General features: G+C 35.7%; 1 protein-coding gene and 1 long non-coding RNA gene across 6 annotated transcripts in view; both read left to right on the top strand.

Moving 5' to 3' along the window:
* Positions 1-19564, top strand: part of KDM6A (lysine demethylase 6A) — a 167951-nt gene extending 148387 nt beyond the window's left edge. For all 5 annotated transcript variants that reach the window (XM_083362452.1, XM_083362453.1, XM_083362450.1 and 2 more), the window contains 6 exons: positions 501-615; positions 1124-1311; positions 2261-2402; positions 6322-6448; positions 8488-8658; positions 17994-19564. In XM_083362452.1, the coding sequence (XP_083218578.1) occupies positions 501-615; positions 1124-1311; positions 2261-2402; positions 6322-6448; positions 8488-8658; positions 17994-18023 (773 nt within the window). In that variant the 3' untranslated portion in view covers positions 18024-19564. The remainder of the gene's footprint in view (positions 1-500; positions 616-1123; positions 1312-2260; positions 2403-6321; positions 6449-8487; positions 8659-17993) is intronic.
* Positions 19565-21933: 2369 nt separating this feature from the next.
* LOC310639843 lies at positions 21934-25419 on the top strand. Its single transcript, XR_014492411.1, has 3 exons — positions 21934-22326; positions 22554-22611; positions 23911-25419. It is a non-coding gene; the product is annotated as an uncharacterized lncRNA (long non-coding RNA).
* Positions 25420-25433: the final 14 nt, after the last annotated feature.

Below are 25433 nucleotides of genomic sequence, written 5' to 3'. Positions count from 1 at the left end.
GAAATGCTTAAGACCACACTACATACAACCAAATGGATTGTGAGCAATTAGAAAAGATGCTGAAATGCATATTGAAGTCAGCTTTTTTCCTTGCTTATTTTTAATTCATGAAACTACCTTCAAAGATACTGTTTGGTGTCACCTCTCTCACTTTTAAAATCCTACTTCAGAGCTTAATTTTTGTAGAAAAATTATGATTCAATCCCTGCCTCTCCATGTCTGCTATAGTATCTTAAGTATCGCCAAGATTATAGTATGAACTTACACTTACATCCCTTCTTTTCTTTTTGTTCCATTTGTGAAGGACTTTGCTTCTCCTTTATTCATTAAAGTGATTTGAATAAACATATCTATCATCTCAAACAAGAGCAGTCTTGTAGGAAATCTTACAGTGATATATTTCTTAAATCTTTAAGATTCTGTTGTTTTTCTATGTGTATAATGCTCCATATTGTTTATATTGTAAATATAATTCATCACTTACTTTGTTTTAATTGTAGGTCATCAGGAAAATAACAACTTTTGCTCAGTCAATATAAATATAGGTCCAGGTGATTGTGAATGGTTTGTTGTTCCAGAAAATTACTGGGGTGTCATGAATGATTTCTGTGAAAAGTAAGTGTTGAATTCTCTCTGTTTCTCTTTCTCTAAAACTGAGATGATAAAGTGATAATATTGCAGGTGCAGCCAGACTATAATTCTCAGAAACCCCAAATAGCATGCCTTTGTGAGATATTTTAAATTGAAAAATTATAGATTGCTCTTCTTTAACACAGTTCTATTTTAAAATATATTTATTATGCTTGTCATTGTCTCCTATATTTTTTCTTCTGTCATTTTTATGCAACTTCTAAGGTAATAACAATATTGTATGCAAGTATAGATAAAAGTTATCATTCTAGCTAGAATCTATCTAACCAGCATAAAATACTCTTATGCCATAATCTTGTAATTTCTTAGAAAGCAGCTTATTATACCTTGTTGCAAATATTTAAATTAGATGGATCACATGTGATAAGGAAAAGATTCATAGGTTTTTTTTAAGAAAAAAAATATTCTATTGAGCCTAGGCAATCATTTGTGTATAAGTAAACTTTTCCAAATATTTGCTCTTCTTTTACAGAAACAATATGAATTTTCTAATGGGTTCTTGGTGGCCTAATCTGGAAGATTTGTATGAAGCCAATGTTCCGGTTTATAGGTTTATTCAACGACCGGGAGATCTAGTGTGGATAAATGCTGGGACTGTCCATTGGGTTCAGGCTGTTGGCTGGTGTAATAATATTGCCTGGAATGTTGGCCCTCTTACAGGTAGGAGACTGATAAATCTTACAATTGGAAAATGATTTAGAAATATTTCTGAACTTTCAACTTCTAACAGATATGTAACATGTTTACAAGACACAAAATTAGACTGATCTGTAGCACTAGAAATTATGTAATAGATTAGATAATTTGATATATTAACAACCATTTAAAAAAAACATCCAGAAACCCCAAACCTATTGTAAGGGAATTAATCATCAAAATGATATTAAAATATGTTTTTAAGTAATAACATTACAATAGAAAATATCTGGAAGTGTTATGCAGAGGTTGAACAAGTAGTGAAGAGAGTATCATAAATTATATTCAGCACTATGTCCTTCTGAATCATGATTTTAATGATCACAAATAAGCTGTTCATTTCTACATATTTTTCCACTTGACCAGATGAATATTTTCTGGTTATCAGACTATGATGTGCCCTTGACATCAACTTTGAGCAATTTTTATAAATTTCAATTAAATGATAATTGGCAATCCTAATTCAAAGGAAACTTTTAGCCATTTCCCACAGCAGCTTTTCAAGCCTTATTAAGCAGGTACAGGAGGACTAGAGGAGGCACATTGTGACTGGGGTTCACATATCTTATTAAGGTATAGCTGGTTGTGATTTCTTGAATAAGTAATGCTTGGGATACATAAAACATAAAAACACCTGTACTATAATTTGCCTACAACAATAGTTAAATTCACAAATATGCTAAACTAAAACCAAATCAAACTTCTTACCCATAGCATGAATGTGAACTTATCAGATGTCTTGTTCCCTTGGGTCTCTGACATTTTACTTTGGCGTATACAATCAAAAATTTTGGCCAAGTGATTTCGTAAAATATTTAAAATCTCTTAATGGCTAGATTTTTTTCATTGATGAAAGGAAGGATCATTATAGCAAAATCGTCCACATATTTTTTTTCCTTTCATTTTCTTGTAGCTTGTCAATATAAATTAGCTGTGGAACGGTACGAGTGGAATAAATTGCAAAGTGTGAAGTCAATAGTACCTATGGTTCATCTTTCTTGGAACATAGCACGAAATATCAAAGTACCAGATCCAAAGCTTTTTGAAATGATCAAGTAAGTCATTTTAAATCAATATATATTTACTTAGTGAATTATTATTTGTAGAAAGAACAAATCTATAAGTGAAACAAATGAGGGGTTCCTAGTGTAGAAATATAAATACCAAAGAAAGCTTATCACTACTGTTCAATGTAGCTGATTTCTAAAGGACAATTTTGGAAATATATGTCATCTGCTACTTTCTAATTTATTAAAAGAAAAGATAATAAAGTATATCTAGCATTCTGACAAAGAGCAGCAAATCATCTGCTCTTGATTATTGGCTTTGCAATATCACTTGATGAATGCTTCACTTTATATTAAAAAAAATGAAAACCCCTACAATAATATTCAATAGTTTTGCTCATTTGGATTAAATATTGTATATGAGTAATTGTAACATGCTGTATAGCAATATGCAATATAGTAATATGCAATATATGGATCTAAAGTGGGAAAAGTGCCTTGAATCCAGCATAGGTATGTTTGCTATACTTAGTGGGAATTTCTTAACATATGCATTTTTCTAGGACCACTCATCTTTGTGTAAATCCAGGAAAAGGTGTGACTTAAGGAGCTGTTAATGAATTATTTATCTATTTATTTATTTGTATCCCACCTTAATTATTTACAAATAACTTGAGTCAGTGAATATATCCAACACACCTTCCTCCTCCTATTTGCATACCAAATCTAAAAGACTTTCTTGCTTCAAATTTGAATATTGCTCACTTCTAATATTGTACTGTGGGTCACATTGCGGGGGGATGATAGCAATATATAATTTTGTACTGATGAGGAAGTGAATGTGATACTATTTTAAAGCATCAAAGCTATATTCCCAATAGATGATATTCCTTTTCACTCCTTCAAATGCGTACATTGTGAAGAACGATTAAATGTTTTTGCTGAATATCTTCAAGAATCTACTGACTAATGCTAATATATTGCACACTTTTCTCAATTTCCTCTCCCTCTTTATTACTACATAATTCTGCTTAACTACCAGGTGCTTAAATGAGTTAGTAGAGGTAAATCTGTCTCATCACTCTTGCTATATAGGAAATTTCTTTCTTTTCCAAATTACTACATAAACGTAGAAATATACAAATCTTTTATAAAGCTGATTGTTGATACAAATAAAACAATGAAAAGGAATAAATTCATTGACCAAATTATTTATGATTGAGCCCAATTAAAGTGACATTAATACATTAAAACAATTTAAATGCAGTCCAATATTATAAAGAAATAAGATATATAAATAACAGATAAAATAGTAGTACTTTACTATTTAGTGTTCAATAACCAAGTAAAATCCAAAAAAAATTGGAAACACAATTTTAATATCAATATCAAGAAAAAATAAAAAATAAACAACAGTTAGATTTAAGAATTTGTAGATTATGCTTATAAAAACATTCTGCCATGAGGTTCCTACAACCACTGCATTGGAAGTGTAATGCCACACAAGATTCTTGGTTGCAATTTTATGATGTAGGTGCTGCAAGAATGATGCCTATGATCGAAGCATAATGTATCAAATTGATATTTTTAAATTTAGTAGTCAAAGCAATAAATGAAATGTCAGACATTTAGTAGGAAATATTCAATCTGAAGCTCCTATGTTACCTTTATAATTTACTAACAAAAAAACCAAGATGGACAAACTGAATTTTTGAGATCAAGAGTTGCCATTTCCCATGGTTAATTCCAATCTTTCAGGTCATAGATCATAAATTAAAATTATGAGAATATAGTGAGGACTTATGTTAATCTCCAGTTCTTACTGGAAAAAGAGGATTGAAGAGTAAAAGGAATATGAAGTGAATGCAACTATTTAGAGTCTAAAAGAAAATATTCTGAAGAATTGTGCTAGGCAGCCTATTATTGTCCTAATTCCATTTTTCCACTGTTGTGACATTGATGCTATAATTTTACCGCAAACATGTCCATCATTTTGGGGGTCATGATTGAAAAACACAATCTTTCAGAAAAGTTTTTTATATGTAGTATTTCCTCTGAAAGGCCTAAATTGCTCTCTTAATGTATTATACTTTTTAATTAGTCTGATTAGGATTTTTTAAATTTAACATGCATTTCTAATATTTTCAAAATGTTGCTGCTTTGAGAAAGCTTTTATTTTGACAAGGTGGCATATAAATTCTTTAAAATGTAAAAGTATAATAAAAGGATAAAGGGAGGGAAAATTGAATTTTCATGAAGATGTGAGCAGTAGCACTCTTTTTCCAAAAATAAAGTTACAAAGAACAAAATAGGTGGAATGCTTCTGTTAAATATAATTAAGTTTTTATGTAGTGTGTTTATATTATATATTTTTAATCTATGTCAGCCACCCAGAGTTGTATTTGTGAGATGAGCAGTATCAGATTCAAGCAACCAGAACCACTCGTGAAGAGGCCCAAGTGGATATTTTATTACTGATTATCTATATTACAAGAAGATTGCCAACTATCTGCCTTCCCTTGAGAAACGGCAGATACAGACTTACGACATTTCCTTCCCCAAATGACTCCCAGCTGGAATATATTTAGTTCCCCCTAGAGAGCCCCTTCCTTCAGCCAGTGATTTCATCACATCCAGCCATATAAATCAATTTAATATTAAGACCTTTAATTAAAATGTGAAGGAATATTAAAATATAGAAAGATAGCAGAAAAAGCCTAGTGGTCCATCGAGTCTGCCCTTTGAGTTTATTTGATTTTGTGTTTATACTTTATTTATTTATTTAATTTTTGTTGGATGATGGACATGCGTGTATCCCAAGCATGTTTAAACTCAGGTACTGATGATTGACTTGGAACCTCTGCTGGTTCCAAGCTTCCACTACTACAAGCTTTCACTACTCTTTCTGTGAAATAATACTTTCTAAAATTACTTTTGAATTTCCCTCTGGTCAGTTTGAGTTATGTGCCTGTCCTTGTTCCTGATAACTGCTTAATATTAAAAATACTGCCTTCTAGAAACTTATTCACAGAAACCCTTAATACATTTAAAGTTTTCATTCATGTTACCCCTATCCCTTCTGTCCTCTAGGTTGTATGCATTCATGTACATGCCTCCAGTCTCTCTTGATATGTTTTGTTTCTCAGAGCTTGCACCATCTCTAGACTCATTCAATCCTATCTTATATCTTATCAATATCAATACTGAATTTTGTTATATAATTTATTAATATAAAAAATGAGGATATCTTTTTAACATAAATCAAGTTAGTATTCCATATTATCTACCACAGAACTTAATTTTATATCAGATTTCACTACTGATCTGCCATAGGATCACTTGGAAAAAAGATACATATGAGATTTTTGGACTATACTATTGATTGGAGTCATAGTGCCATTGAGAGATATATCTATTTATTTACCTACCTATCTGCCTACCTATGGTATGAGATCAGAGTTTAACACTATCAGAATGAATCAGTCTTTATACACATACACATAGTTCTATCCAGTCTTCCTTGTTTATCACCATCCTATTTAGTTGTGCTAGAGAAGATGTGGTTAAGGCAGCAGAAAGCTTTCTTCTTTTCTCTGTTAGGATGATATCAAACTTAGAAGACAGGAACTTCTTAGGTCTAATAAATACCTTAAGAATACTAGAGGACCATGTTTTCCAAGAATGGCCACACAGCTGTAATGGTGCTACTTTGGGTATATATTTCTATGCATCCTGATAGAGGAATTGGGACAGAGAAGAGATATTATTGTTTTCACTATCCCATCACTAGATAAATAAGGAAGAAAAGTCAAGATGTATATATGCAGTGGGAGGATTGCATGGGTTTGAAAAATGAGATCATCTAATCCAATAGGTTCTTACGGAATATTTCTGAATGCTCAAAATCAAATTCATATAATCAGTTCCTTATTTTTAAACAAATTAATGAAATAAATTAATATTTAAGGTATTGCCTGTTGAGAACTCTCAAGCAATGTCAGACTTTGAGGGAAGCTCTAATTGCTGCAGGAAAGGAGATTGTATGGCATGGGAGAACAAAAGAAGAACCAGCTCATTATTGTAGCATATGTGAGGTTAGTAAATACATGTGTGCTGTGATTTAATATTCCTTGAACTTTTTTGAAAACATATTCTTAAAGCTTTTACTAATTTCTCTTGTGTTCTCTGTAGATGTTGGTAATTTTAAACTCTTCTTTAACCCATCCATTCCCAAGTATTACATTTTTCTGTTGGACCTAGCTGTAACAAATTATTTTTCTAGGTGTAACGTTAACTATCAAAAGTTTCTATTTAATGCAAGGTATAAAAAGATGTACACTTTGAATTCAGTAGTAACACATTTTTATAAATTCCTTTATACAGCTTTTCATTTTTATGAGATCACAGATGATGTCATAGGCCAATTTTCTTAGCGTATAATGCAAAATTACAGATCATATAAATATTTTATTTTTGTAAAAAAATTCATTGTAGTCTTTAATCAATAAGTAGTCTTTAATCAATAAGACATTTAACAGAAAATGTATGAAAAGGAGCCTAATAACATGAAATAGTTAAATAAGCGGGAAAATAAAATCCCTCAGCTTGTTACTGAAAAGAAGAAATGCAGGAGATAAGTGCATATGTTTCTATGTACCTATTCTACATTTAAGATTAGATATTGTCAGTAGCAAAGAACAAAACCTTTCTTCATTGTTGAGTTACAGATTTCTGTAAGTCAAAAGTAAGAATCCATTTTGCAGGACAAGCCCAGAATACTGCTAAGCCATATTGTTGAAATTTTACCTCAAAACTAACAGATTTTGGGTGGTGCAGTTATTCCATTTTTTGAAGGGAGGGAGGAAATCAATATAGGAGCCTTTGTATATCCATATTTCTATAACCTCTCCCTGCCACCAAATCTGGCTGCAAGTCATCATTCGGGTCCCTGCTTTAAGCAAACATTTCACTATTTCATTTCAACACTAATCTCATGTTGTAATTCATCATAAGACTAATCTCAGATCTGTGTTCTTTGAACTGTGAAGAGCATGCTTTGATGAACAAATATAGAAACTCATCAGGTAAATCTAAAATGGAGTTCAAAAAACTGTTCAAATTGATCCTTTTGCATAATTGCAGAAAATGTTACGAACATCACAAAATTAAAAATACTTTTAAAAATTACATGGCCAAAACCTCCTAGAAGGACATAGAAATCTTGTAAGGTTTGGAACAACTCATGTCATTCTGGCCATTTTTTATTGAATTTGTTTAATTGGGGTGGGGGAGAATGAGAAAGTCACAGTAGACAGTGGCCTTTTAGTGATGTATTGCTGAACCCTAAAGTAGAAAAATGAAATTTCCAGGGTTTTCTCCTTTTAAAAACAAAGAAAGAACTTTAATAAAGTACCAGATTCTGTTATCTACAAATCATGTTTAATATATTAAAAGTAACTGTAGTTGATTCTTAAACATAAGCATGATGATAACCAGATAAGTGCATTACTAATCTATTTCCACAAAACATCAGATTAGTAAGAAAAACTTCTTAACTTATTTGTGAAAATAGCAGCACCTCTTGGAGTCCCCAAAGTATCTTGGTGTTGCAGGTATTTCTAGACCTTCAACATAGAAATTTTAATTGGAGAATGGAGAAATCTTTTCTTTTGTTAAGATTTTGAAGAACATTTGAGAGGAGTAAAAGTTTTTTCATATTACTATTGTAAATATTTTTTTCATAATTAATAATTTTTATTCAGTTCTCCAGTTTATTTTTAAGATCTCTGGTGATGGTCATAACTAAAACCATAAATTTTCAGAAAAATTATGGAATGTTCCTTATGGGTAGTGATTAGAATTTTGGGAGGAATTGGATCACAGAGGCTACAGGAAGAATGCTATTAATTCAGAGCATAGATGTCTACTTATTTCAGCACACCCCTACACACACACACGCCCTTACAGCTCCTATTTTTCTCACTTAGATAGTAGTATGAATTTATTTTCTATGAAAGTGATGTCATGTCTAGGGTTAGACTTTACATGTATATCCTAAATTGCTGTGTGATTTTACCTCTAACTTTGTCTACTATTTTAACATTAGTTTTATCATTTTTTTATGATTCAACAGGTAGAAGTCTTCAATTGGCTTTATGTTACAAATGAGAGTAATTCTCAAAAAACCTATGTTGTAAATTGCCTAGACTGTGCACGAAAGATAAGTGGGAACCTGGAAAACTTTGTGGTGCTAGAACAATACAGAATGGAGGATCTAATGCAAATCTATGACCAATTTACATTAGTAAGTGATGAAGATACAAAATACATTGAATACATTATTGTAAATAAAACATGTTTGAATAATGCTATAAATTATTAACTTCAGAAAACTAAATCTTATTAATCTCTCCAAATTAACTTATGTCCATCTGTATTCTTTCTATAAAGCAAATTCATTCCTTGATTGCTGAATGTTAATAACTTATGATCACTTGATAGCCCTACATTCCATGACATCTGACTTTTCATTATCCAAGAAATGGCACTGAGATGCAAGGCAAGTGGATATGCCAGGAAGAAATTGCAGGGGTGTATAGAGCTCAGAGAATATAAATTGCAAAATTACTTAGTTGTAGCTCCAGATATTACCATGTGGTTGAAGGGAGTTGAACTCATCCCAAGAGTCATCTCCCAGTTAGTTTTTCCTCTAAATTCCACATATACCAGAATTGCTTTTATTTGATTATTTTAGACAGCTTGGTACTTGCAATAGAGTCAATAAATGCATAATACAACATGTTACATCCTGTTCATTTAAAAGTTAAGGAGATAGATGATTCCCTGATGGGGCTTATAATCACAAATAGTCCTCATCAACCACTCAGTCAGTGACTATTCAAAATTATGATGTTGCTGAAAAAAATAACTTTATGGCCAATTTACAATCTTCACAGCATCTATTAGTCAGATGATCACCATTTCAGTCAGTATATGTTGTCCTGTCCCCTCCCCTCAAAAAGGGATTGCAACAGAGTAAGTTGTTTGATTTTCTACTCATCAAAAGCAATTCATTTGGGCAGTGGTGGGATTCACCCGGTTCACACCACTTCAGCAGAACTAGTAGCTAATTTTTTTGTTGTCCAGACCCAGAATGGACTTCCGGAAGCAGCATCCACACAGAGAACGGGTTGTTCACATATTTGAATCCCACCACTGCATTTGGGTCATCCACCTGGAGCTGGGAGCATCAGGCAGCTATGCAAACAAATTACTCTCTTACAATGACTTCAATCTCTTCACTCTGGAAGATGGGGGAGAAGCAGTGTCTGTAGACAATCTCTCCTTTGCCTGACTGTTTCTTACCTTCTCATAGAATGGAGAGATTGGAAAGGATGGAATTACAAGAGAGTAACTTGTTTATGCAGTACTCCTGTGGCTACCTGTCCTAGACTGCTTGTACAGTCACATTGTTTTCAATGTGTACAAGATAGTAAACGCATTCAAGCATGCCAAAAGCCGGGAAAATGGTTAGGAGGCAAACAAAAGCTGAAGATGTGGAATAGTACATGAGTTTTGTCTTTTTACAGTCGGAAAGCACAGTTGCAGTCATTTTCCCACTTAGCAACTGCTTCACTTAGTAGCATAATTGTCAATCCAAATTAGGTTTGTTAAGTAAGGACTACCTATAATTTCATTCAGCTGTCTTAGAGTCACATTTAGCAAGAAATTTGTTCTCTCTTTTTTTTCTTTGTAATGTAGAATGAAACTGGCCTGACTGCTATCAGCTGGATATTGGCAGTATTCTCTTTAGCCCATAGAAAAAAAAATATTTGCCACAATATTTTTAGATTTTAAATTATTTCCCATGTCCTAATTCAGCAAGTAGCCTTGCTCAGTGGTGGGATTCAAATATGGTTCTCTGTATGGATGCCGCTTCCGGAAGTCCATTCGGGGCCTTGGCAACAAAAAATTAGCTACCGGTTCAGCTGAAGTGGTGCGAACTGGCTGAATCCCACCACTGGCCTTGCTCCCATGGAAGTAATATAACAGAAAATTAGAGAATTATGCATTCGTAAATGTAAGGACTGGAAATGATCTTGGAGATCATCCTTTCCAAGTTTCTAGACCTTCCAAGAATCCACTACTACAGCATCCTCTTAACCCAAATTCTTTTTAACATCCCCACCCCATCCCTCAGTGAAAGAAGTTTACTATTTCTTGAACCATCCTGTTTATTGTTCAGAAACATTTGCTGTTAGGATCTTACTTCCAAGTCCAGCCAAAAGCTACTTATTTGTAATGTAAATACATTGTTTCTTATCTGTCTTTCAAAACAATTTGCCCCATGTCTCCTCAGAGGTTTCTCATCTCCAGATCAAGTATTCCCAGTTCCTCCCAACTGTTCCCTTATATTTTTTTTTCCTTCCAGTCCCCTGATAATCTTGATGATTTTCCTGTGGATACCCTTCAGGTTTCAATATCTTTTCTTTATGCAGTGTCCAAAGCCATTTGCAATGTCCTGTGTGAGGTCTCCCCAATACAAATGCAGGGGAAATGTGATGGTAATCTTGACCTTGACAATAAAAGGAAACTTTGTGCCACTTGATACTTTCCTCCGACTTGACTCAGAGCATTTGGCTACATCTGTTCAGCCAGCTCTATATCCAGCTCATGGTAACCTAGTTCAGCCCACGTTTTATCATCCTTTTTGCCAGAACCTTATGAAGTAGAAATACACCACATACAATACACAATGATCACTATATATTATAGCCATTTAAACTGTTCACTCTATGAAAAGGAAATCAGGCTGATAGGTACACTCTGCCTATTATTAAAAAGCTCTGATTCCTGATGTCAGCTCTGCAAATGAACCGTGACACCTGAATCTTTTAGCTGAGCAAAATGGTAGACCATAGGGCAAAACCTTTTGAACAAAAGTATCCCCAGTGCATAGGGACATGGTGGCTCAGTGGGTTAGGACACTGAGCTTGTCGATCAGAAGATCGGCAGTTTGGCGGGTCAAATCCCAAGTGCCGCATAGCAGAGTGACCGCCTGTTACTCGTCCCAGCTTCTGCCAACCTAGCAGTTCGAAAGCATGTAAAAGTGCAAGTAGAAAAATAGGGACCACTACGGTGGGAAGGTAACAGCGTTCCGTGCGCCTTTGGCATCTAGTCATGCCGGCCACATGACCACGGAGATGTCCTCAGACAAGCGCTGGCTCTTCGGCTTTGAAATGGAGATGAGCACCGGCCCCTAGAGTCGGAAACGACTAGCACACGTGCAGGGGAACCTTTACCTTTACCTTATCCCCAATGGGCTAACTTATAGAATGTGTTCAAAACCAGGAATCCATGACTCCTATGGAATTGAAATTTGGCAAATTGTAGGAAACATTTTATGACATAAATAACATGAAGCAGTTTATGACATAATACAAAATGTCATAAAACATTTCCTATCCTGATTTTGTCTGTGCTATACGGTTCAACATGGGCTATTTTCAAGGCAGATACACCTGCTAATCTATCTCAGCTTTTCCAGTGAAGGCAATACATTAGACGTTGTGTCATTGTTGAAGTCATTGAGGAAGGAAATATCTCTGAAACAACTCAATGGGACACGGTCTACCCATGGTAGCACTCTCTATGCAATGCATTCTTTTCTAAACGTTGATAGAGCAACTGCTAAATAATCCGTTCCAACGTTTTGCTAGTTTTAACATCAAGTTGATTGGTCCATAGTTTATTAAGCTCTTGTTTCCCCTTGTTAAAAGGGTAAGTACTATGCCTCACCATTTTTCTCATAAGTCGTAGAAAATAGCTCCAAGATGAAATCTGCAAGTTCCTGCAATGTAATTGGTTTGACCCTAGAGGCTTAAATTCATTCACGTTGATCATATGCTCCTTATCCATCTCTTGATGACTTGTGTTGTGGCCCCCTCTTTTTATGAATTGCTTTGCTTAGGTCTATTTCAATATAGTTCCCCTTTGGGAAAAAGTTAAAATAGGTTCTAGATGAGCAGATCTGTTTATCTTCTTCAACATTCCAGAAAATTAGCAGAATAATAAAATAACAGAGATGTAAGAGAAACTTCAGAGCAAATTCTTCTTGACTGACCTGGGCCTTTCCTCCATTTCTTAGCCCATCAATTGGGAAGTTTCTTTTAATGCTGTTGCACTTCTGCAAGTAATCTTTGTGTCTAATTTAAGATGTTCCTACCTTTCTTGATATGCTGGAGAGTGCCCCATTTTGTAAAAAAAAATAAAAAATGAAAATTTCTGCATCCCCTCAGATTCAAGCACTTGGCTTTAAATCTACCTTATTCTAATGTACTTAGGTGTTAATTTCAGTGATTTCCACTATCCCTTTTGCTTATCTGGATCTTTCAAAATAATTTCCTGCAATAATTCAGGTCATTTAATCCTGCAGTAATTCAGATCAGGTCATTTCTGAACTTTTAAGGTTAAAGTTTCAAACAGGCAGAGAACAAGAAAGCTGAGAGCTCTGTACAGATGAGAAGTTAGGAAGATTATGTAAGTTTGAAGGGTCTGTGTCTCTAAATGAACTGAAGAAAATGAATAAAATGTTAAAATGTCCTCTGATTATGGGGATGACAGAAATTGTGAACTTTTTAGATCTTGTATTAATGCATATCCTGCATACTTTCACCTACAGTGTGATGCAAGCTTCATCAAAGTCCTATTAATATATAAAGAGATTTGATTTTAAAAAACCCACAACATATAGATTTGGTTTTTAAAAACCCACATTCACCTATAATTCACTGCTTGTTTGGGGGAAAGTGGGGAAACTTAATTTAGTAATGCTGGTACTCCATGTAATAGATTTCAAACTAATATTTCTTTACCTGTTGATGAACCCCACAATTGGTCTGGAGGCACTATGGTCTGTTATCCTTTGCAAAACTGCTTAAATTGGTTGATATTTTTGGACTGTCTTCCATAAACTGTTCACTTCAAGTCTTGGCAGAATCTTGAATTACAATCAAGGTATGAACTCGGTCATCCCAAAAAGTTTCAGGATTTTTGTCATGCTTTGTGAAGCACATTAGTTTAAAGTTTGACTCACATAAGATACCATGACATTGTCTTGTGGAAATTTCTAGTACAGTTTTCTCAATGATACTAACTTGTTCAAGTTCTGAAGCTACAAAAATAACCTCAAACCATAATCTTCCCACTATCGTGCTTCACAGTGGAGATGAGGTGTTTTTGTTTTTTTTATTGGAATGGAAGGTATTATTTTCTTCAAAAAATTTCATGTCAAAAAATATCTTTTTCATAGAACATTGTCCCAAAGGCATGCTGGATCATGCAGCAGGGATTTTCTTCCTGGTATCATACCATGTGTGCATCATTGTGATAGCTTTCAGATTTTTTGCCATTACTCTGGAGTTTTCTTTGACCTTCTGGTATATTCTACACATTACTCTTGGAAAGATTTTGTTGAGAAACCTTTCTTGAAGGTCCTGGGAAAAGTATGAGTGGGGTTGCATTTTGTCCAATGTGATCCAGACTGGACTGGTGGACATAATAGTCTTTTGCTATTGTCTTATATCTCTTTCCAGTCTTGTGAACATTGACAATGTGGTTTTTTTTTAGGTATATAGAGTTCTTGTGCATAAAACTGTCCAGAAGAGCCTACTTTGATGTTGATAACCAAAATGTGTGTCTTATGTAATAGGGCCCCTCAAACTTGCACTCCTTGGTCATCTCCTAAATTAAAATATCTGACTCAACTTACCCTTTAGGAACTGATTAACCTTTTTTTCCAACAAAGATAATAAACATACTCAGTAAAATCATACCACAGTACAGTACGCTGTTTTGTATGTTGTTTGTTTAATTTGATTGTTTGTTCTTTTTGTTGTTGTTAGTTGCGAAGTCGTGTCCGACCCATCGCGACCCTATGGACAATGTTCCTCCAGGCTTTCCTGTCCTCTACCATCTTCTACAGTTCATTTAAGCTCACGCCTACTGATTCAGTAACTCCATCCAGCCACCTCATTCTCTGTCGTCCCCTTCTTCTATTGCCCTCAATCTTTCCCAGCATTAGGCTCTTCTCCAGTGAGTCCTTACTTCTCATTAGGTGGCCAAAGTATTTGAGTTTTAGCTTCAGGATCTGGCCTTCTAAAGAGCAGTCGGGGTTGATCTCCTCTAGGACTGACCGGTTTGATCGCCTTGCAGTCCAAGGGACTTGCAGGAGTCTTCTCCAGCACCAGAGTTCAAAGGCCTCAATTCTTTGGCGCTCAGCCTTTTTTATGGTCCAACTTTCACTGCCATACATTGCAACTGGGAAGACCATAGCCTTGACTATACGCACTTTTGTTGACAGGGTGATGTGTCTGCTTTTTAGTGTGCTGTCTAGATTTGCCATGGCTTTCCTCCCGAGAAGCAAGCGTCTTTTAATTTCTTGGCTACAGTCCCCATCTGCAGTGATCTTGGAGCCCAGGAAAATAAAATCTGTCACTACCTCCATTTCTTCCCCATCTATTTGCCAGGAATTGAGAGGGCCGGATGCCATGATCTTGGTTTTCTTAATGTTTAGTCTCAACCCAACTTTTGCACTCTCCTTCTTCACTCGCAACAAGAGACTCTTCAGTTCCTCTTCACTTTCTGCCATTAGAGTGGTATCATCTGCATATCTTAGGTTGTTAATATTTCTTCCAGCAGTCTTAATTCCAACTTTTGATTCATGTAGCCCTGCCTTTCTCGTGATGTGCTCTGCATATAAGTTAAATAGGTAAGGCGACAGTATACAGCCTTGCCGGACTCCTTTCCCAATTTTGAACCAATCAGTGGTTCCATGTCCAGTTCTCACTGTTGCTTCTTGGCCCACATATATGTTTCTCAAGAGACAAATAAGATGGTCTGGTACACCCATCTCTTTAAGGACTTGCCACAGTTTGTTATGATCCACACAATCAAAGGCTTTAGCATAGTCAATGAAGTAGAAGTAGATGTTTTTCTGGAACTCTCTAGCATTCTCCATGATCCAGCGTATGTTGGCAATTTGATCTCTTAGTTCCTCTGCCTCTTTGAAATCCTGCCTGTACTTCTGGTAGTTCTCGATCCACATACTGCTGAAGTCTAGCTTGTAGGATTTTAAGCATAACTTTACTAGCATGAGAAATGAGTGCAATGGTGCGATAGTTTGAACATTCTTTGGCACTGCCTTTCTTTGGAATTGGAATGTAAACTGATCTTTTCCAATCCTGTGGCCACTGTTGAGTTTTCCAAATTTGCTTGGAAATTGAGTGTAGCACTTTTACTGCATCGTCTTTTAAGATTTTGAATAGCTCAGCTGGAATACTGTCACCTCCACTAGCTTTGTTGTTGCTCAGCTTTTCTAAGGCCCACTTCACTTCACATTCTAGGATGTCTGGCTCAAGGTCAGTGACCACCTCATTGTGATTATCAGGGACGTTAAGCTCATTCTTGTATAGTTCTTCTGTGTAATTTTGCCATCTCTTCTTAATCTCTTTTGCCTCTGTTAGGTCCCTGCCATTTTGGTCCTTTATCATGCCCATTTTTGCATTGAACGTTCGCTTCATCTCTCCAATTTTCTTGAAAAGATCTCTGGTCCTCCCTATTCTATTGTTTTCTTCTATTTCTTTGCACTGTTCATTTAAGAAGGCATTCTAATCTCTTCTAGCTATTCTCTGGAATTCTGCATTCAATTGGGCGTATCTTTCTTTTTCTCCCTTGCCTTTCGCTGCCCTCCTTGCCTCAGCTATTTGCAAAGCTTCCTCAGACAACCATTTTGCTTTCTTGCATTTCTTTTTCTTTGGGATGGTTTTGGTTGCTACCTCTTGTACAATGTTGCGAACCTCTGTCCATAGTTCTTCAGGCACCCTGTCTATCAGATCTAATTCCTTAAATCTATTTGTCATCTCTACTGTATATTCAACAGGGATATGATTTAATTCATACCTGACTGGCCTAGCACTTTTCCCTACTTTCTTTAATTTAAGCCTAAACTTTGCAACAAGAAGCTCATGGTCTGAGCCACAGTCAGCTCCTGGCCTTGTTTTTACTGACTGTATAGAGCTTCTCCATCTTTGGCTGCAGAGCATATAGTCAATCTGATTTCTGTGTTGACCGTCTGGTGATGTCCATGTGTAGAGCCGTCTCTTGGGTTGTTGGAAAAGACTGTTTGCTATCACCATCATATTCTCTTGACAAAATTCTATCAGCCTGTGCCCTGCTTCATTTTGTACTCCAAGGCCAAACTTGCCTGTCATTCCAGTTATCTTTTGGCTTCCTACTTTAGCATTCCAATCTAGTGTTAGTTCTATAAGATGCTGTAGGGCTTCATAGAACCGGTCAATTTCATCCTCTTCAGCATTGGTGGTTGGGGCATAGACTTGGACTACTGTGATATTGAATGGTTTGCCTTGGATTCGAACTGAGATCATTCTGTCATTTTGAGGATTGTATCCCAGTATTGCTTTTCCTACTCTTTTATTGACTATGAAGGCTACTCCATTTCTTCTGAGGGATTCTTGCCCGCAGTAGTATACCTGATGGTCATCTGAATTAAATTTACCCATTCCTGTCCATTTTAGTTTGCTGATACCTAAGATGTCAATGTTCAGTCTTGTCATCTCTTGTTTGACCACGTCCAGCTTGCCTTGATTCATGGATCTTACATTCCAGGTTCCTATGGAGAAAAATCTTTACAGCATCGGACTTTCCTTTCACCACCAGATACATCCACAGCTGAACGTCCTTTCGGCTTTGGCCCAGTCGCTTCATTCATATTGACTATGAAGGCTACTCCATTTCTTCTGAGGGATTCTTGCCCGCAGTAGTATACCTGATGGTCATCTGAATTAAATTCACCCATTCCTGTCCATTTTAGTTTGCTGATACCTAAGATATCGATGTTCAGTCTTGTCATCTCTTGTTTGACCACGTCCAGCTTGCCTTGATTCATGGATCTTACATTCCAGGTTCCTATGGAGAAAAAATCTTTACAGCATCGGACTTTCCTTTCACCACCAGATACATCCACAGCTGAGCGTCCTTTCGGCTTTGGCCCAGTCGCTTCATTCTTTCTGGCGCTACTAGTAGTAGCCCTCTGCTCTTCCCCAGTAGCATATTGGATGCCTTCTGACCTGAGAGGCTCATCTTCCAGCGTCATATTGTTTTGCCTTTTGGTACTGTCCATAGGGTTTTCATGGCAAAGATACTGGAGTGGTTTGCCATTTCCTTCTCCAGTGGATCACGTTTTGTCAGAACTCTCTGCTATGACCTGTCCGTCTTGCGTGGCCCTGCACGGCATAGCTCATAGCTTCATTGAATTACGCAAGCCCCTTCGCCATGACAAGGCAGTAATCCATGAAGGGGAATTTGATTGTTAATGGGATTTAAATGAAGCTTTAATTGCATTATAGGTTATAGTAGTGCAGAATTGCAGATGCTTCTAAAATATTCATTTACTTTGTCACCACTGAAATTGCAAAGTGTTTTGAAAAGCTGCAGTGGAACAGCATTTAGAATAGATTGACTACTGTAGGTCAAGTCAATATTCTGTGTGTACTGGATACTTGTCCTATAGTATATGAAGGTTTTTTAAAAAGGTAAATCTCATGTGTTTTCTCTTTACAGGCACCTCCATTGCCATCATCTTCATCTTGACATATTTCCAAGGACATTTATATAAAACCTTTTCTGATATTCAGGAAGTGACCCAGTTCTGCACCATGGATTTTTGTAGCGATCCCATAAGGCTGCTGGCTGAAAGCTGTGTCTATGCAACCTTCCAAGTGTGGAGTGTCAACCAACTGGACAGGAGAGAGCACAGCTCCTACTCCAGAATTTTAAAAAATAGAAAGCTCATTCAGCTGAATTGAAAAAAAAAATCCCATGTTTTGTATATATCTGACAAAACTGGCAACATTATACAGACTACTGACTTGAAGACCACCTATTTTCTATTTCTCTGTTTCTGGGCTGATGAATTGGTTTCATCAAATTCTCTATCCCACTCCCCTTGAAAGATTTTTTTCCCCTCCTTCTTCTTGGAAAAGTACTGGCTTAGCTGGTCCTTTCTATGTAAGGTAGTTAGAATTTTATGTCTTTCTTTGGGCTACTTTGTTTTTTAATGTGAAACTTAGGTGATACTTTTTTTTCTACTGCTTTTATGTTATTCTGTCTTGTTTTGAAACCATGATGGTTACTTTTTCTTTCCTAAATAAAATTTTAAAAAATTAACAGCCAAGTCACAAAGATAAATGGGTTGCACATAGACTAAAGAATAAACTTCAGATTTGTGATTTTGTTTCTAATCTTGATGTAAATTTACACTATTTATAAATACATATTTATTGCTTGAAAATATTTGTGAATGGAATGCTGTTATTTTTTCCAGATTACCTGCCATTGAAATTTTAAGGAGTTCTGTAATTTCAAACATTACTCCTATTACATTTTCTATATGTAAATAAAACTGCTTAGCATTGTACAGAAACTTTTATTAAAATTGTTTAATGTTTAAAGTTTTGTATTGTTTGAGTTTTAAAAAATTATGTACATGGCCCCATTATTGTTGATTTTTTTAAAAACTGATTATATATATTTTATATATACTCTTTTGTGTGTGTGTGTATATATAATATATATATAAATATATATAAATATATATAAAACTGAATATAAATATATGTATAAAGATTAGAGCCTAAAATTTCTTGTTTTTAAGTTTTACATATATATGGTAGAATTGAGGTGTCTACTGTAAATATTGCTTACAAAAGTATGATTATATATATATATATATATATATATATATATATATATATATATATATATATATATATATAGTATGTATCCTCAAGATATATGTCCTTCAGACTGATTTATTGTTAAATTGCACTTCCTGCAATGACAGACTAATAGCTGATGCCAAATTGTAGAAGTAATAAATGAAATAACCTAGTTAGAAGCTCCAATGAAATATAATTTAATGGGATTTTGAAGATTCAATTTAGGCACCTTGGAATTTAGTAACGAGTTATACAGGAAATAGTTTGAGAATGATATCTTTACCTAACCAAAATAAGAAATGTACATTCCAGTTGTTTTTTTAGCAAGCATATGGCTACATTGTCTTAAGTACAGATCATGCTATATTTTTGCTTATTATGTAATTCAATCACTGATACATTTTTAAAGCATTAGTGTCCTTTAGGGCATGTTCTTTGTTTAAAATTACTGATAATATTATTTTTTATCCAGTTGCTCCCATATGCTTCACCTGTCACATGAAAACCCATTAAATTGAAATCCAAGTTCTTTGTTCATCCCAGTGGATTAGTTTACTGATTCATAAACTTCTGAATTGAACTGATAATTGTTAAGTTCCATAAATGTCTTACTATATTTGATGTTGTTGAAAGAAATTATCAAGATTTGTTGAAATAATGGTTCTTACATTGTTCTCAGGAGATAATGCTTCCAGAAGGGTAAGAGAAAAATCAGAAATTACTGTGACCAAAACCGGTTTCAAAACAGTTACCTTATTACAGTACTTCAGATAATAATTTCAGAACCAGTGTAATACATAGCACTTTCAAGTATGGCACTGAAGAGAATTGGTATTTAATCTTAGCCCCGCATATATAGTTTGTATTGTTCAATAAGTAAACTGAAATTTGCATTATCTGCTAATACAAACATAGATGGTTTACTTGAAATGCTCCAAAACTGGACAACATGGCAAGAGAGAATTCTTATTGTCTTACATTTTGGTATGTTTTGTTTGATAGGCTAACAGTATCAGTTTACAATGTGAGGATTAATATTGGTGTTTATTTGGCATATTTCCAATGAAGTAGCTATTGTGTTTCAGTGCTGAAATTCCAGAGGTAAAATATGCCTTCAGTGAGAAAATGTCCTTTAGCTCACATCCTAGCACAGACATTTGACCCAAGTATAAAGATATCTTCTGCAGTCACAAATAATTAGTTTTGCAGATTCAGCATTGCCTTTTTAAACATTAAATACCACTTATTTTTTAGGATTGAAGGATTGAAATAAAAACTATACATACACACACACACACTGTGTGTGTGTAATATAAACATAAAATAATAAAATAGATTTTATGGAGTAAATCTAAAACCGGTGCATTCTCGGGAGGAAAAATATATTTGTTATGAGATAAAACTATAGTTTTTCCATTATTGAATATAGCACAGTATTTAACCTCCAGGCCAGTATGAAATGATATATCCAAATAAAAAAGCTTAGGCATTACAGGATTCTAACTAAAATTTCCTGTGAATTTCTAATTTGTAACTGGTAGCTCTTAATATAAGTTTGCAAGATTTTCTTTTTAAAGATCAGATCTAGGAAAAGAAAGGTGAGGATCTGATAATTTGTGCCATTTCCCGTAGCAGTGGAAGGCTTGTGTAAATACCAACATTCTGCCATCAGGTTAACGTGCATTCTTCATTATTTGAGGTACCCTTCAAATAAATATTCAGAAACTATTACATAAGCAAAATGGACATTCCCTGACAACAGAGGTAATATTAAAAGATTCAGGTTAGCCCCTCCCTGATTCACTGGGGTGAAGAGGGGGAAAAACATATCCAACTTAGGAGATTTGTTACTATAGCCTACCAATAAACTAGTTCTAATCTTCCTGTGGAGTTGATTTTCAAGCCTGGTCTACCTTATGGGACCAATAGGCAACATGCCAAGAATGCAAATAAGTGTTGCTTGATTTCTCCACTGCTTTAAATTGTTCTAGTAGATTATCCTACATCACTCTAGGAAGGAGCAGTTTGTTTTCATGCTCTTAATGTATATAGATTTTGTCCATAGATCATGTCATCTCCTGTTACTTTTGTTCTTTGCAGGTATCTTTGTCACATTTTTGTGAAGTAGGCCTGTGAGGTTCATCATTACTTAGATTCAGCGTGCTATAAATCAAATCCTGTAAGGGATAGAGGTTACTCAGATTTGATGGCTTTGTAAAAGCAAATTGCAGATCTTTCAAAGAGACATGAAGTAATGATTAATTGCTGCAACGCTGGTTGGCAGATGAGAAAGTCAAACATGGCTCTTCCAAAAAATTCCTGACATGTCTTAATGACAACTTTATCATTCAAAGAGTGGAGGAATGCTAAGAGAATCAGTTGTCTTTGTTCTGTTAGGTAAAGGTAAGGTAAAGGTTCCCCCGCACATGCGTGCTAGTCGTTTCCAACTCTAGGGGCTGGTGCTCGTCTCCGTTTCAAAGCCGAAGAGCCAGCGCTTGTCCGAGGACGTCTCCGTGGTCATGTGGCCGGCATGACTAGACGCCAAAGGCGCACGGAGTGCTGTTACCTTTCCACCGTAGTGGTCCCTATTTTTCTACTTGCATTTTTATGTGTTTTCGAACTGCTAGGTTGGCAGAAGCTGGGACAAGTAACAGGCGCTCACTCTGTTACGCGGCACTCAGGATTCGACCCACCAAACTGCCCACCTTCTGATCGACAAGCTCAGTGTCCTAACCCACTGAGCCACCGCATCCCTTCTTTGTTCTGTTACTGTTTAATAAAGATTTAGTTCAGAAAGTAAAATATAAGAACTTTAGAGAGAAGTGACTGTAATACTGAGGTACTTGGTTTTAAGAGAGAGAAAAGTGGTTAAACCTTTGTATTAAAATCAATTTATATAGTCACACATATCACAAATGTGACTCTTAGTTTGGAGTTAGTCATAAATATTAATGATACAAAGCAGTGAAAAGTAAGAAGATAAAGAGAAAATAAGTTTAAGAATGATAAAGAGTTCTTAAAGAGATATTAATGACAATCCCATTGAGGGGGGAAATGGATGACAGAAGAAAATGATGGGGTTGCACAAAAACCTCAGATGAGGATTTGAGATCAAAGTCATACATGAAGAAATTGACTAGGCCAGAGCTGAAGAGTTGGTTTCAAAAAAGCAAAAGGTCAGTATAAGCTAAAATATGAAAAGGATGCTAAGTTTATATTAAAAACCCAATCAGCCTTGTGCATTACTGTTAAAGCTATGCCACCAGTGAATTTGCAATGCTCAAACGAATCACTCAACTATTTTGGGGGGCTGCCTAATCAACACTTGGGTATTATGTTTTGCAAAGCCTAAGCCACAAAGAGCCTTCCTACTTATGATATTCAACCACGTGTCTCATTGCAGGTAACCATCAAAAAAACCAGAGTATTTGATTACTTTCTTACAATGAGTTGGATCCATTGTGAGTAGAACTTTCTTGAATATTTGCACTCGTACAGGTGCAGACATGGAAAAGTTTTCTAACCACTACTCCCTCTATTTGTGGCATAGTTGCAACCAAAGATATTAATAGGAGTCAAGGAATTGGAGCTATTGAATCTTTCCAAAATTGCAAGGAAGCATTTGTTGTATTAACCAATAACTCTAAATCTCAAGTCAGAGGCGAGGGCCCTTTGTACCTAAAATAGAAGGGAACTACCAAGATTGCAGGATCAGGCTGGGCTGTTAATTCCCAGCAAGGAAAGTTGAAGGTGCAGAAAAAATGTAGGATGCATGACTGCACACATGAATAGAGTACCAGCAAGGCTGAAATGCCCTGCAGACTCTAGTTTTGGCTTGCTCGGGTCACATTGAGTGAAGAGGAATTGTCTTGGGCTCCATATGAACTATATAGTTAATGTATATAAATAACAAACTTCCTTTTTAAAATATTTTTATTTTTACGATCTTATTGGGCCACTTTACTAGCTGTCCAGGGTCACATGCAGCCAGCAGCCACCACATTGTTTTAATATTAAAAGTCAGTAAACGGTATTCAAAATTTGTATGATCACCCCTTAGAAATAATCAGGGGCAAAGATTCATGGGAAAAATATTACTTTAGGTGCTTGTGTATTGCAAGGATTGTGGCCAATGGAGTGCTGGGATAAGGCTGTTCCAAAGAGTACTCCCAACTTACCTCTCCAAGAATTGAGACTCCCAACAAGCCTGTTCTATATTATCATTCTGGACAAATTCAATCCTGACAAGGCATTGCTTGTTGTGTCCCATTGCTGTGCTGTAAAGAGCTTTTCAGTTTGAATTGGGCCTACTGGTAATCAATCCAGCAGCCTGAAAAGTGTTAGTGTTATTCTATGCTGATGGGATTGTGCCAGCAGCAATCTATCTCCATGTTTTGTACCAGCTGCAGCTTCTGAATCATCTGCGAAGATACCCCCAGTTAAGCACATTGCGATAGTCCAACCAACTGGCAATTCGGTCTTATTTGTCATCATCGGTAACACAAATCCTACTTGAATGAAGAAAGAACAAAAAGAAAAGTTCTATTCGGCAGTGACCTAAAAGGGGAGTGGTGTAAAATCCTGTTTTTTCCAGTATAGAAATTCTGTGGGAGTACATGAAATGGAAATATGCTATCTTTTGATCCAATCCCCACCCACCCATCCCCTAAAATACACTAGGTCTCAGAAGAATTGTCAAGCCCTTCCAGGTGGGTTGTAATTTAGCAGAAATAGGACATTTTTTATCTTTCAATTTTCAGGTGACAAAATCCAACAGTGTCTTAAGGAGAATGGAGCAAGGTTTCCACACACTTGGGTTGTGCTTTAAATGGTTGATAGTGTATCGTCCTAATTCTTCAAGTGCTACCATAAATTTCTCCGCTACCTCATCAAACGTTAATCCTTGTGCAGCCGCTGTTGAATTGTTCACATAAATGAATAGACACATTAGGGTTTTAGGTAAGGATAACTTTGTGTTAACCTTAAGATGTTCTTTTTAAAAGGCTACTTGAATTGTCTGCAGCACAAGAAAATGTATTTAGTTGCTGCTAAAGAGGCTGTTAAAATGAAAACTGTGTACTATATGTGTATTTAAGAATTTCATGTCTGATCTTTAGCATAGCCCCCACTTCCTTCTATTAATAATTTGCCAGCAAAAATTGTAGAGAATTTATGTCCTAGAACCCCTTTTTATTTATATAGAATAGGATTCTTGCATTTATAGAAGTAATAAGTATGTTTCACTATAGCAGAAGTTGGATGGAAAAAAGGGCACAATCAGAGCTTTCAGGGGTAAAAGGTTCTTCCAGGAGACCGTAAAAGATAGCAGCTTCAGAGGTAGGTGGTACTGAATGGCTGCAAACTCCAGGATATCTGAGCTGTGCAGGCCCTGTGGCCCATCCTCAATTCACTAAAGTGTGTACTCTTAACTGGAGGCACTCTCACAACCCTAGTTTGAAAACCTGACACTATAAATTCTGGTTTTTCCCATCTTCCTTATCAAACCTTACAACCCTACCTCCATTTTGTTCTTTTAATTCTAGTCCATAATTCTTCTAGACCAGGGGTGTCAAACTGCCAGCCCATGGGCCGGTTTCATCATACCGAAGCCATGCCCACCCCATTGCCGTCAATGCGAAAAGAGTCACGTTGCGTCGCAACACATCATGTGACGTGGCGAGTTTGACACCCGTGTTCTAAACCAAAACCTCATCCCATAAAATATACTCAAGACCTGGAAGGCCAACAGGACCAGGCTGCTCTATGTAAGAAGGTCAAGTTCCCTTTTTGAAATCAGCAAGATGTTTACATCATGTAACTGTCTTTGAATTTCAAAGAGCACTAATTTTAGCATGCTTCAATACTTTCCCAAAGTAGTTTTTATGATATAAAAAAGTTCCCTATCTGCTACAGCGGTGTCCCTACAGACAAGGGGGATATTGAAATTGTATCTTATGTCTTGTTATACGGTATTGTACCCTTTGTAAGGACCCTAAGACTCATCTTATGATTCCTTACCTGATAAAACACCCAGGAAATCCTGAGCTTTTCTCTGTACAATTATTGTTATCAGATTAGTATGATTTAGTTTCCTTGAACACAGCCAAATACTGTTACACTCCTTGTAAAATTAGGTATACCTTCATTGGTCCACTGATGAATCCACCACCAATTGAAACATTCTTATCCTGTTTTGTTTTTATTTTATTATTAATGTGTTTTATTTGTAACTCTGGTCTGGGATTATAATAAAATTCACTTTTTCTCTTCCATACTTATGTTA

This window comes from Vipera ursinii (genome assembly GCF_947247035.1).
Source record: "Vipera ursinii genome assembly, chromosome: 4".
Lineage (NCBI taxonomy): Eukaryota > Metazoa > Chordata > Lepidosauria > Squamata > Viperidae > Vipera > Vipera ursinii.
The sequence above is the reverse complement of the archived record's forward strand: the minus strand, read 5'-3'. Positions and strand labels throughout refer to the sequence as shown.